General features: G+C 39.1%; 1 protein-coding gene across 1 annotated transcript in view; it reads right to left on the reverse strand.

Annotated features, from left to right (window-relative positions):
• Positions 1–13,907, reverse strand: part of ITGA8 (integrin subunit alpha 8) — a 178,738-nt gene that overhangs the window by 60,612 nt on the left and 104,219 nt on the right. Inside the window, exons 22-23 of the mRNA XM_074945995.1 lie at positions 10,379–10,458; positions 4,646–4,726 (exon numbers count right to left, since the gene is read on the reverse strand). Of these exons, the coding sequence (XP_074802096.1) occupies positions 4,646–4,726; positions 10,379–10,458 (161 nt within the window). The remainder of the gene's footprint in view (positions 1–4,645; positions 4,727–10,378; positions 10,459–13,907) is intronic.

Raw genomic sequence — 13,907 nt, forward strand, 5'->3', positions numbered from 1 at the left:
TTATTGCCTGCATAATAAACCAGTAAAGGAAGGGTACATTTCAAATCAAACCAGGTATAGTAATATTTCAATTTTCCTTATACTTTCAAAATGCATTTTTCTTTCTCAAAAAGAACCAATTTGCCTTTTCACAGCCCTAGCCTGTTAGTAAAGGTACCATTTTATACATACAAAGAGAAGTCTGAATAAAAATGATAATCTGAGTACTTGTCTTGGGGGGGAAAAGTGCAATTTTGCATAATGAGTTTCTGCCAGGAGTTTATAAAGCATTTTTTGTTAGTTGGGGTGGTACTCCTCCTCCAAAAAGAAAAAAAATCCAGCTGTTAAGATATACACTGGTTGCTATTCAGAGCTGTAGTTCAAAGTAAGTTTGGTTGTTTCTTGTTTTGTAAACTAATGGAATTTCACAGGATTATTTAACCATTGCATTTATTCAAAGCACTATGAATAGGCAAGGTCTCATAGGACCATAAATAACTGATTGATGAGAATGTGATATGCTTTCAAGTGAAAGGAGAGGCATGTAATGTGCTGGCTTTTATTTTTGGTGATATGCCACCTAGGTTGTGGTTTGCCACAAGTTACTAATGACATGCTACAACAGAAGTACCATTGTATGAAATGCCTATCACTTCACCACCAAGTATTCCACATGCCATGAAATGCTACAAACACCTCTTACATTTTGTATCATTAAATTCCTTTTTGTTCTGTTCCTTTACACATTCTATTCCAAAACCAGTTAAAGGATATCATATCTATCCCTGGTGAAATAACATTCATAGCTCAGCGGGTAATCTTTGCAACGACTGCAGAACCCACAGCACTGAAAGGATACCTCAAACACACACGATGACTCTTATGTATCAGATTTTACATTTGCCCCTGATTTCAATGGAAGATACGTAAAAACGTATACACACAAATAGCTGCCAGTTGTTTAGCTATCTAATGAGTCTCAAAACCACAAATTATTCTTATTAACTATAGTAATTAGTATGTTCACTAGACCATGTTTCAAAAACTAAAACCACTAGAATGGAAACTTTCATATAACACTGCATGATAAATCCAGGCAGTTGTCTTCCAAATAATGCCCTTCACATTTTACAGATCTGTGTAGCCAAAGCTGCGTGTGGGTGTGGTTTCCACATATGTAACTTTAACCAATGAGGGTAAGTCTACACTTCGAGGTGGAGGTGCACTTTCCACAACACTAGGTATATTTTCGGGGAGTTAGCCCCTTCTGTTGCTGCAGCTACACTCTATTTTTTGGCACTTGAGCTTGAGCAGAGCTAGCATGGGAATCTCCTCATGCTGGAATTCACACCACTGACTCAAAGTGCAGACATACCCTGAGAAACATTTACAGACCACTGTGGATGTGCAGTAATCTAATCCTTGTTAAGAAACTTCTGCCTGCAGCAAGTCTTCCCATACTAACTGACTCCCTTCCTATGGTGTTCTCTGCCAGAGGCTTGGCTACAAGCAAGTGGAAAACACATGAATAGTCACTGAAACATGGATATCTTAAAGAAAAAAAATGACAAACAGCATTACTAAACTCCAACAGGAAGCATGACAAGGGATGGTTCAAAAATTCTTCATTTGTTTTAATAAATTATTTGATGAAGATATTTTCCCTACCTCAGATGTGGCAGAATAAATAACTCACATATATATTCAGCAAATAATATGATGCATTTTGTCAAACTTCCTTGATAAAATATTCAATTATTTCTCTCCCCAGTCCCCCAGTTCCCTGAGAGTTGGGGTGGTTAGCTTCTCTGAGGTTCAGTTCCTTAATTAGCAAAATCTCTCTGGCAAAGACCTTGTGATGTTTCTTCACACATCTACCATATTATGGCAAATACCAAAAGCAAAGGGACAAGCCCATAAAGTGGAGAGTGTGCTGACTACAAGTCCTTATATGAAACAATTCTCATGACTGTTACACACCCTACTTTTCAGCACCCTGGGCAGCAACCCAGGTCACCTGTCCCTAAGGCCTATTTTGGGGTACATTCTCTAATATTTGATGTTGGTTTTCCAAATGCCCAGGCCCAGCTGTTTATCTGTTTACATAGATTTTCATCAAAAGACATGCATATTGCAGTGTAGAAAAAGCATTACAGTAGAGACAAGTAAGAGCCCACAGAAGAGTAATCTGTGGATGCACCCAGCATGTTAGAGTCATCACTGAAAAACAGGAGGCACTTTAATAGGGAAGATCCCTGCCCTCAAAATAGCAATGTTTTCAACCAGCTCTGTTGCCAGTTTATATCTTTATTTTGTCCCTGGTTCAGCTAAGCACTTCAGCACATGCTCAGTCCCACTTGCTTCCTTGGCTGCCACTGAACCAGCACCAGCACCTCCAGGGCATCAGGCCCCAAAGGCCATGCTGCACCCACATGGCCCTTCTCCACCAGGTCCAGCATATTTCTGGAGGCACAGATTCCTCTATGAGCACAAGCACTCACCATCACCAGCTGCAGCAGGGGTGGGAAGAATGTCTGCAGAATCTGCAGCCCCGTGATTTTAGGCTATGATTACTGAACATTTCACCTGAATTGGTTCACTCATTCTCTCTAACCTCTTACTGTTTGTTGACATCATCACCTACTCTTGACAACCCCCCCCCACCCCCCCTCTCTCTCTCTCACACACACACACACACACAGAGTGCATCTTGATTTCTTCTCCTTACTGCATCCTCAATCTCCACTTTCTCTTCCCTCTATGTAGTCTTCCCAATCATCCTTTGTTTCAGTCTCTATAAATCCTCTCCCATAACACCACCTTGCCAAAAATATCACCTCTTTCTCTCTAACTCCCTTCCTCTCTATCTATCCCAGAAAATGACTATCTGACTATCCCAGAAAATGATGCAAACTCACTTTAATCCTGAACATTCTTAAAACAAACACTGCTTTACAAAAAAGTAACCCTTAACAGAAGACCACATGTTCTTTGGTTTGCCCCTCATGTTACTTTGAATAACCCCCTTTCTTTTAGTCTTCTTTTTGCTGTTAGCTGGGAAGCACTTAGATTGTTGATAAATTACATAGTCAAGTGCTTAACCACACTTTGGTTAGGTATGAAATACATTCAGGAGACCAAATAACCAATGTCAGTCAGGTTTATTGCTAAAATTCAATAGTAGTACAGGAAGAAAAGCTCAATATGATACCAGTTTCTGGGAAGCAGTCTCATGCAGTGTTGTTAAATTCACCTTACACAGAATGTTTGCTCCCAAAGATACACATTTCAGCTAGAAGTATTTATGGGATGATTTTATAAGTTATAAGACTTTTTACATGTTACTAAAATCCAACCCATCAGTTCATCTCTGTTCCATAAATTGTTGTTCTGTACCTTTCCTTATCTTTGTTTTGGATACTAGCATGTGTGTGAAGGTACCTCCCTAGCTTGTTCCAGGGTAAAAGGTTAACAAATTTTGCCTTAGACAAGTTTGTTATTTTCTAATGCCAAAGATTACTTCAGTTTAGCAAAGTCTTATGGGATATTTAGCATCAGTGAACAGGATTATAAAACCATAGTTTGCAGTGCCTTCCACCAACACAAGTTGGTCCGATAAAAGATATTACTCACTTGCCTTGTCTCTCTCAGAATTATACAAGACAAAGGCCAATTCAGGCAATATAAGTATTAGAAATTATATGTTATATTGATATTGTGTGCTTAATGCATATTAATATATGTGGTATTAATAATACATATTGATAATGTGATTTATATAATTATAAGACCAGCATATATTGGTCAGAGAGATACTAGGGTAAAGGGCTACAGAAAACTCTGAGATAGATCATCTTAAATTGTTGTTCTTTGGAGCAGGGACCATGTCTTCTCTATGATCTGTGAGGTACCTGGGATGCTTTAGGGTGCTAGACACGTAAACAGTAATAGAGTACTTGCATTTTATGTATTGGGTCTAGTTTAGATATCAGCAACAGCATACAACTGTCCAAGCAATAATTAACCTTGTCCATGCTAAATCATTAACACTGTTCAGGACCAAAGTGGAAAGCTCTCTAGATTGACTGTTTTGAATATTTATCACAAGGGCCTCTTGCTTCTTGCCTTTTTCAGTTTCCAAATATTTGAGGATATAAAAATGTAGTAATTACCAGTCTGGATCACACCAAAGGCCCCATCTAGCCCACTATCCCACAGCTGGTTCAGAGGAAAATGTAAGAACCCTGCAGTAGGCAGATGTGTGTTAATCTCCTCCCTCACCCACACACACACATAGGTTTCATCCTGATAGTTTATTTATATCCTGAAACAAAAGGTTTAATAACCCTTCCAAATTTCTTGTTGTCATTTATTATGATAATTCCAGACTCCAGAATTGAACCTGCAGTTTTTATGTGCGTACACAATTGAATATATGAAGACAATAGGGCTCGGTGTGGGCACAGAGCCCATTTCCTTCACATGACAGGACTTAAAGCCCCCATCCTGCAACGCTTGTGTGTGTGGTATTCCCCTGAAATCAGGGAGAGTTCTGCACTTAAAAGACCTTGCAGGATTGGGCCATAAATAATATACAGTCATATAAAGATTGATTGAAAAAATGTACATTGGTTGCAAGTATGAATTGAAATACTGAAGTGCTTACCCTATGATCTGTACTTGAGCCACAGCACTGATGTTGATTTGAAGGTTAACCACATTGCTGGTGGGATTAACCTTATTAGAACTAGAATAGATTTGCACACAGGTTAGTTAGGTTTCAAGTACAAAATTAGAAAAACAATCATTTAATACTAACTCTGACACTTCAGAATTCAATTTAATGCCAGTGTCCACCATTAACTAATGAGAACAGGCTAGTATTGGAAATATTATATCACTGACTTTAGAACCTAGAAAAATTAATAATCATTATATGCAAGCATGCAAACACATGGATATAAATATATTAATGTATAGTATATGTACTCTCTCTCTCTCTATATATATGGGGTGTATTTCAAAGAACCTGCTATGACTCAACAAAAAATTAATTTGTTTCTGTTGAGCATTATAGGCCATTCTTATTTCATTTCCTACTATATACAGCAGGACCTCAATTTTATGAACTGTCTTATGAATGAACACTTATATGAATCATTTTTCTGCCGCCCAAGTCATCTTCCTGCAGCCGAACGTGACTTCAGTCCTTTCACCCACATTCAAGCTGACGTGCAGGTTTGAACATACGGAGAGATTTGGCGGTAAAGAAAAGATGGAATTATTTCAAAGAAAAATCAGGCATGCTGTATTCTTTTATTACCATTTGTTATGTACACTGTCACCAAATGATTAATAAATTATCGTATGCACCACACCTACTGTAAGTAAATGTTCAATTTTATGAAATTTTTGATCATATGAACTCCTCAGTCCCCAATTAGTTAATAAAATAGGTGTTCTACTGTAACAATTGATCTCATCCCATGTTTTAGTAATGCAATGAAATCAGGCTTCTTTTAGAAAATCTTGTGATCTGGTTATTACACAAAAGAACAATTACTTAGAGAATTTGTTTGGCTGGGTTATATGTAAACTGTCTGGTCTGATTTTGCATCTGTCTGTGTAGGGAAATCCCAGTAAAATCAAGAATAGTTTTGTGCATGAAAACATGGCAAGGCTAACTAACAAGCTGTCCTCTGTTACTGTTTGGCTTTTAAGGCTCTCCAAACTTGTGAGTATGAAGAATGATAAGATTAAATGAAATCCCTCAGGGAAAAACTATCATTGAAATGAACTACATTTTTCCTCAGTCTTTCTATCCCAGATCTCACCCAGCAATAAAAATGAAGCCCCAGATTGAAGGCCCGATTCTCTCACTTTTCTATAAACAAATATTTAGGCCTTATCATCCTACAAACCCTCCCTAGTGCATGTAGTCCTTTTCACTTTAATATGACTGATCATTAAGATTGGGGACTATCCATGTGAGGAAGGATTTGTGGGATCAAGACCATATACATATGCAATATAAATATTTAGAGATTTTTAAACTCATTTTCATCGTGAGACTAATGTTAGTGAGGTTTTGAGCATTTCCAAGCAAGCCTAAAGGGCCCCTTTCCACCGGAGTTTGAGCCTCTATTGCTGTCATAGTTTACTGTTATCACATCTGGATAGCATCAGTTAAATGGAAACATTTTGAACAGGCCAGAATTCTAATTGCCTAACTACTGAGAAGTAATAGGGCAATTCTGTTTTGATCCAGAGCTTCTGGGACCAAATTGCTAAATTAGAGGCAACTTTAATTTGTTTGTAAACTGGTGCATTTCAAAATATCAGTTTAGTTTTTGATTCAGTCCTGTCATTTCCTTGCAGCCATGGAAAGCAGCTTGGGGACTGTAGTTAAAGTTAAAATTTTAATTTCCTTGTCAATACAAAGGTGATTATAACATTAATTTGTTATGATAAAATGCACTCCAATTCCCACAAGAGCAGTAATTTCCATACAGTTCACATGCTCCGACTACACAGCATCAGATTATGGTCCAATATTTGGGTCACTGATATGTTTTCTTTGAGGTTCATGATATTTTCTCATTATGCTAGCATTTTAAATAAGAAGTCTATATACTGATATGCACTGTACACCTCTCTGTACAGATATGTAAGGAAACTATCTGTGCCTAACAGAATTCATATTAAAAAAGGAACTACATTTGACAGACAATACTAGTTCCCTGGCCTCTTCCCATAAGCAAAGCTTCCCTTGTTGTTTTCTGTGAGCTACCGTTACTCATTTGGTGTGTAGAAATATTTATTTTTTGCATATTATTTTGGAGCAAATTAATGATTGGTTTCCTATGGAAAAACTACTCATGCTGAAACACGTATCCAAGCCAAACAAGTTTTATGCTTACTCTTCTTTTCCTGTTAGGTCATTTACTTTTGCTTCACTATGGTTTCCTGTTTCCTTGTTTTTTTTATGATTGTTTTATCCTTTCATTAAGGAAGTAGAAATACTACTTAAAATTTAGAATGCGCATAAGCTTGACTGCTGCTGTGGAAGGAACACACAAAGTGGTCTCTAAGTACAGCAAGGTGCACTTACACTACAGCAAGAGGATAAAATGATTTTTTTTTAGACAGAGTGGGGGGAGCTGTGCAGCATTTTAATCTAAATGTTTGGAAACAGAACTTTTCTACCTAATATTTCTAAACAGTTTCTCCTCCTGTAACTGAATGCATCGCACCCGTTAATGGAATATAAATAGTCTAGATTCCCTAAGAATTTGGATTTGTTTGGAATAGAGGTTTTCAGGTTTTAAGCATCAGAACCTCTATCTAATCTAGCCATATGAAGAGGGAGGATGGTCAGAACCTTCCACCTCATATGAGAACCCATGTTTTTCACTGATGTTAGGGTTCCATGAGCCATGGGTAGGCATCGTATTTTTAAATTTAAATATAGTCATCACCTCTCACCTGACTGACACATATACTGAAACTAAATTTCCATTTGGCTCACATATCAAATGGTTCTACAAATTCCCAAGTACCTTTCACTGTATGCACATGGCATGCACCTTTCTTTTTCCTTCGTTCCTCTTCCCTGAGTAGTCAGTGTGATTCACCTCTGGGTTCTACACTGGTCTCGGCCAGGATAATGCAAAGGTCAGTGCCCTAGTGAAGCCAAGTCTGATGGGTGGAAGGGACGAATGTTATCATGGGGCATATGCCCATGATGTCTCCTCTGCTAGGCAGCTTACAGCCAACTGGTGCAACTAATTCTATGAGGTGTTGAATGAATAGGACTATGACCAAGGCTGTCAGGTGATGCACTGATCTAGCACATTTCCTGGGCATTCTCCACCAGTGGGGCAACCAGGAAGCATCACCCTCAAGTTAAAATTGCCCCTGTCCCCAGGCAGGATGACTGAGGGAGGGCTGGAGCATGAGACACCACTCTATGTTCTCTGGAGAAAATCAAGCCCTGCATGTGCCTTTCTGCCTTTTCCCTGTTTAGGTGTTTATCTCTGAGTCCTTCCTGCTGTGAGGAACATTTTGAAATGATGATTTAAACAATATCTGTGTTATTTATTGTAGTGAACAGAATCAAGACACTCATTAAAGGCCAGAGACTGGCAATTAAATCAACGAGGGTAGAGCAAGGAGACTCCTCAGGGAGAACTCTGGCTGGTGATTTGATGAGCACAGATGCAGTAGGACAGTGTTTCCCAAACTTTGGATGCCGCTTGTTCAGGGAAAGCCCTGGTGGGCCGGGCCGGTTTGTTTACCTGCAGCATCCGCAGGTTCGGCTGATCGCGGCTCCCACTGGCTGCGGTTCGCCTCTGCAGGCCAATGGGGGCTGCAGGAAGCGGCGGCCGGTATGTCCCTTGGCCCGCGCTGCTTCTCCGGGCGCCGCTTCCTGCAGCCCCCATTGGCCTGCAGCGGTGAACCATGGCCAGTGGGAGCCGCGATCGGCCGAACCTGCAGACGCGGCAGGTAAACAAACCGGCCCAGCCCGCCAGGAGCTTTCCCTGAACAAGCGGTGTCCCAAGTTTGGGAAACACTGCAGTAGGAGATCTGCCAGCCTTTGAAAAACTGTACTGTATGAGCTTCTGCCACTGCTCCTAATCAACTCTATTTCCATACTGGGGGGCAGGGAAGGATGGGATGGCATGTTGTGGCCTGAAGCACTGCCCAGCAGAGGGACAGTTATTATTAGCAGTTCAGCCACATCATTGTGGCTACAGCTAGTAGAAAAACTTTGACTTCTCTTCCCCGCTCCCCCAAAAATTTCATGTGGTTCAAGTTAGACCCTGTTTTCTTTTTTGCCAATTTTTTAAAATTGTAACTTTTCTCCTAACTCTTATCAAAATGGTTATTGAGAGAGCTGGTCAGAGACTGGAATTTCTGTTACATGGGACATTCCAAAGTTCTGAAAAATTCTCATTCCAAATTGGAACAAAAATCTGAAATCTCAAAATTTCCTGCAAATCAAAAATTATGACTTTTGTTTTATTTGGGAGCACTGAATCATTTTGTTTTGAATGTTATATTATGTTAAAATATTAAAAACAACACATATAATATTTAAAAAATGAATGTAAGTCTAACCTAAATAAATCAAAATGGTAGTCTAAGCTAGATGGTTTTACTTTATCAGAATGTTTTGACATTATCTAAATGAAGTGAGAAAGCTGAAACGAATAATTTTGACTTTCCCCCTTAAATTTAATCAAGATTTACATGTTTCTGCAAAATGGTTTGCGTTTGATGGAAAACTGTCAACATTTCTAACGAATTCTAGTTATGAAGATTTTTATTTTCCAATTTTCACTAAACAATTATTTTTATAATTTCAATTACAAAAAATATAAAAATATCAATAGCAAATTTCATGGAAAATGAAAAATTTAGAAAAGTAAAGTTTTTCAATAATAATTTTGTTGGAAAAAGGCCTTTTTTAATTACAGCATTTTATTGCTAAAAAATCAGACCACCTCCAATTGTGGACTTTCTATTTTCTAAGATGGGCATAAGGGAGAAGCTGGTCTTTTTTATTTCTTTTTCTGCATCAGGATGTGTTTCTAAAACTTGGATTATATTTAGGCTTGGAAGGATCAGATTTTATCACTCAGCACAAAACACAAGCAATGAAAGAAATATTTCCATCAATAGTAATGAAAATTTAGTTTGGCAATAAAAATGCTGCTTGAGAACTTATTAGAGTTTGATTTAAAAACATTTACTTTGTCAAGATCACATGCCAAAATATGCAATTGTGTTTTAATGGTTATAAAGCTTTAACTTTTTGAATTTCAGAATCTACTGTCATTAAATAATTATTGTCTGACCACTCCTCCAGTCTGACCTCCCCATAATTTCCCACAACTGTGAAAATTTAAAAATAAAAAACAAATGGGAAGAAATGCTTAAAAACAAACTTCAATATGATCCAGTCAACATTTTTTATATATATAATATATATATATATATATATATATACACACACACACACACACACACATTTTGATTGGAAAATATATATAATTGAATCCTGCCGTGCCTAATTATGTGTTTCAAGCAATTCTGAAGGGGAATGTCAAGTTTAAATTCCATAAAGCTGGCACCCAAGGAACCACTGACCACAACCAGAAGAAATGAATTTTGACAAATGAAAAACCCTCAACATGTTCCTGTAGCTGATTTAGCTAAAAGGCAACAGAGTGGTCTGTACCAGTTTTAGAATCCTCTAGAAAACAGCTGCAAAAGGAAATGCCATAGAATAATTACATCCATTTTAGAGTTACAATGAATCTTCTTAGCACTAGTTTTGAAATATGGATAGATATTTAGAGTATAAATCATTGTGTACTTGGTAAAAAAATCTAACCTTTTTACTTGCAGTTCAAACTTGATGCTGAAATCGGCATTTTCAAAACGCTGAACAGAAAATCGGATGCCAGTGGAGAACTAGGAAAAAACAAATGTTTTGTGAGTAACATTTTGAAAGGATGATTTAAATGTCTGTTATTTTTTGTAGTGGACCTAATCGAGACACTCATTAAAGTGTCCATCCATTCCCCCCGACCCCCACCCAAACAAATGAAAGAGTCAGTTATTAAAAGTGACAGTTTTAAAGACATGACTCATCATGGGAAAAACAGCACTCTTTAAAGTTATGATTTTTAGATTTGTACAAGCAGTGTGTAATTGTGTATTAATAATTATTAAGGGGACACCGTTAATCTAAAACCAAGTCAATTAACAAAATATAGAAGCAGGAGTATTTGAAATGTTTTTCATTTGGAACTGAAACTGTGCCAGCAGTGTTCAGCCTGTAAAGGCCGTCTGAATACTCCTCAAATTACATTTATTGCCTTGTGTCATACACACACTGTTTTGATCAGAACCCTGCTTGCGCTCCCTGAAAATGTTGGTTGCATGGCTACACGTGCATATGTAGAAACAAATTCTTCTTCAGAATTCTAACAGGTATTGTTGAGAAACTGGGTCATCAATCCTCCATTTTCAACCAAACTTTGAACTTCTCAGTTCTCATCTTTTTCATTTTATTTTCTTGTCTGAACAAGTGGAAGAGACCTCTTTGTCCTACTTTCCTCTGCTTGCTTGTGTGGCATCTTCACCAAAACAAACACAATAATCTACAGTTTTCTTTTCAGCCCTGGAATCAATAGCATTCAAGAGGAATGCATTTCATCCTGCATTCATGCTTCTAGTCACAATTTGGTCATTTCTCATATTTTACCAACCATCTTGGCTTAATGCCAGTGTTGATACTTTAAGTCTTCCGTTAATTTTTCCTCTCCTTCTTCACTTGCAGCACACAATGGTGGATTGGAGAGTTGAAATCCATCTAGAGGACTATTTTTAGGGTGCAATGTTTCAATCTTTTCCTTCAATTATTAATTTTGTGCTATGTGGAAGACAATACTGTTAGCATAAAAGCATGCTGCAAGTTCAGGTCTTTGTCTTTCAATCATTTTAACAGCATAATCACCAATAATCCTTGTCATTCTTTGTAGTGTCTAAAATGAACAGAAACCACTCCTGAAGTAAACTGATGCTGAATAGATGCTTGAAGGCCTGGAAGGGACTTAATTTGTCATTATGGCTACATTCTGATGGTGATGAGGTGGTAGTGGCAGTGTCAAAAATGTATCTGCAACACACATACATTTAAAGTATTATTTAAATTTAATGAAGAAAAAACTTTCACCTCAGTGGTGCTGGAACACTCTGTATGGTGGGGGTGCTGAAAGCCAATGGTCCCCAAACTTTTTACCTCACACCCACTCCTTAACCCTGTCCAGGCCCCCTCTCCCCAGAGCTGGGGCCAGGACTGAACCATGGCTCCAGGACAGGGGAGGACAGGGACAGTGGTAAGCGGGCTGAGACTGGGACCACAGCTTGGGGGCAGAAGCAGAGCCCCAGGCACGGGTCCTGCAGCCAGGACCCTGGGCACAGGGCTAGGAGCAGAGTTGCAGGCGTGGAACCAGCAGTGCCAGGAACCTGGGTGTGGGGCCGGTGGCCGGGACCCCATACAAAACCTGGGTGTTGCAGCACCCCCAGCACCCTGAGTTCCCGCGCTTATGTTTCACTGAGTGAAGTAAGAAAAGCAAAGTAAGAAATTCAGGATTTGTTCCACTGTATCTAATGGCCGGGTGTATGGTGAATTTTTATTAGTGTTAATGTAACAGAGATGCAGTGAAGCAGAGATATAGTTTCCCTCTGATCTAATGGAGCAGACATGCACTGCAGTTTTGATGATCTATTAGACCTCTATCAGCCAGGGCTTAATCCCTTATTTAATACTGAAACAGCACTCCTACTGTAAAATATTAATGAGCTGCAGATGTTGCCTCTGTGTGGTCATATGTCTTTTTCTATGGCTGAGAGTTGACTCTACTAACAATAATGAAGCAATAGTGCTCATATATGCCACTGGTGAATCTCCAGAGGCCACTGGAGTGGCCAGTATGTTGCTGGATTTCTAGCAGTAAGTTTATCTTTACTGGCACAATATTAACCTGATTTTCATTTTCATTTTCCAAGTGAAGTTTATTAGTTTTGTCAGGATTATATTATCATGAACCAAATCAGATTCTCTATGGTGTCTCTTAAGGCTCCATTCTATCGTTATTATGGCACCCAGGATTATGCTAGGAGACAGACGACTGCTCCTCACTTGCTGCCTACATACAACCCACATTACTCTTATTTTTGAAAAGTGTGTTTTAGTGCATACAAAAGGTACAACATTGGCAACCATGGCGACTGAGATCTCTGCATACCGATAAAACAGGCAAATTTCCCTACACTTCCACATCTTCTCCTTCTTTTGTGTGGCAACTTCAAAAGCAACATTAAAGGCTGACATCCAAGTTTGTCATCAACAATATGGCTTCTGGTAACATGGACTGAACCAAGGCTGTCCTTCCAGAGAAGTATTTTAGAGGGCAATTGTTCCCTAGGTGTTCCATGGTTTGGATGTCTTCTCCACATTCATATATTGGATTGTCCTTCATTTTCCATTTGTGTAGTAGACAATGCAAGTGTGTGGTTCTGGTGTGGCTCACTGTGATCCATATCTTATGTGCCATGGTGAAGCTAAGTGCTTGGTCTGTAGGATCCATGAGCAGGTCTTGATTCTTGACCCTGCTATTTTCTCAAATTCTTCACCCATTGTCTTTTGGCGACAGTCCTGAGGTTTTGAGAGCTTTGTTTGTCATAGTGTTCCTGGACTTATGGTGGGATGTCGAATGGGGGTGGAGGGCTGGAGATTTTCACAGATGGAGAAGTCTGGGTTCACTATCACATGCTCATATTGTTGATGCTTCTCTTTTGGAGGGATGGTGATAAGATATGCATGAGAACAGGAAGTTAGACTGTCGGAGTTGACTTCCGCACCCCTGTACAATTCTCATAGTTAAATCACACATTGACAAGTTTCATATTTATGCTACCTGCCCATACTGCATGCAGTATTCAGCTGCTGAGAAAACAAGGGCCAAGGTGGCTGTCTGCAAGGTGTGAGGATCTGCTCCCCAACTAGCCCCCACTAGTTTGTGGACTGTATTGTTCCTAGCATTTTATCTTGGCAGCAGTCTTCATCAGATGTTGGTGGTACGTGAAGCTACAATCCAGAACCACCCTGAGATATTTTGGGAAATACTCATAACTGAGTTTGGTACCATAGAAGGTGACAGTCAAGCACTTCTTTGCATGGTGGCTGCTCAGGTGGGACATAAAAACATAAGAACAGCCATACTGGGTCAGAACAATGGTCCATCTAGCACAGAATCCTGTCTTCCAACAGTGGCCAATGCCAGGTGCTTCAGAGGGAATGAACAGAACAGGTAATCATCAAGTGATCCATCCCATATTGCCTATTCCCAGCT

The sequence above is a fragment of the Natator depressus genome, chromosome 2 (genome assembly GCF_965152275.1).
Source record: "Natator depressus isolate rNatDep1 chromosome 2, rNatDep2.hap1, whole genome shotgun sequence".
In the NCBI taxonomy this organism is placed as follows: Eukaryota; Metazoa; Chordata; order Testudines; family Cheloniidae; genus Natator; species Natator depressus.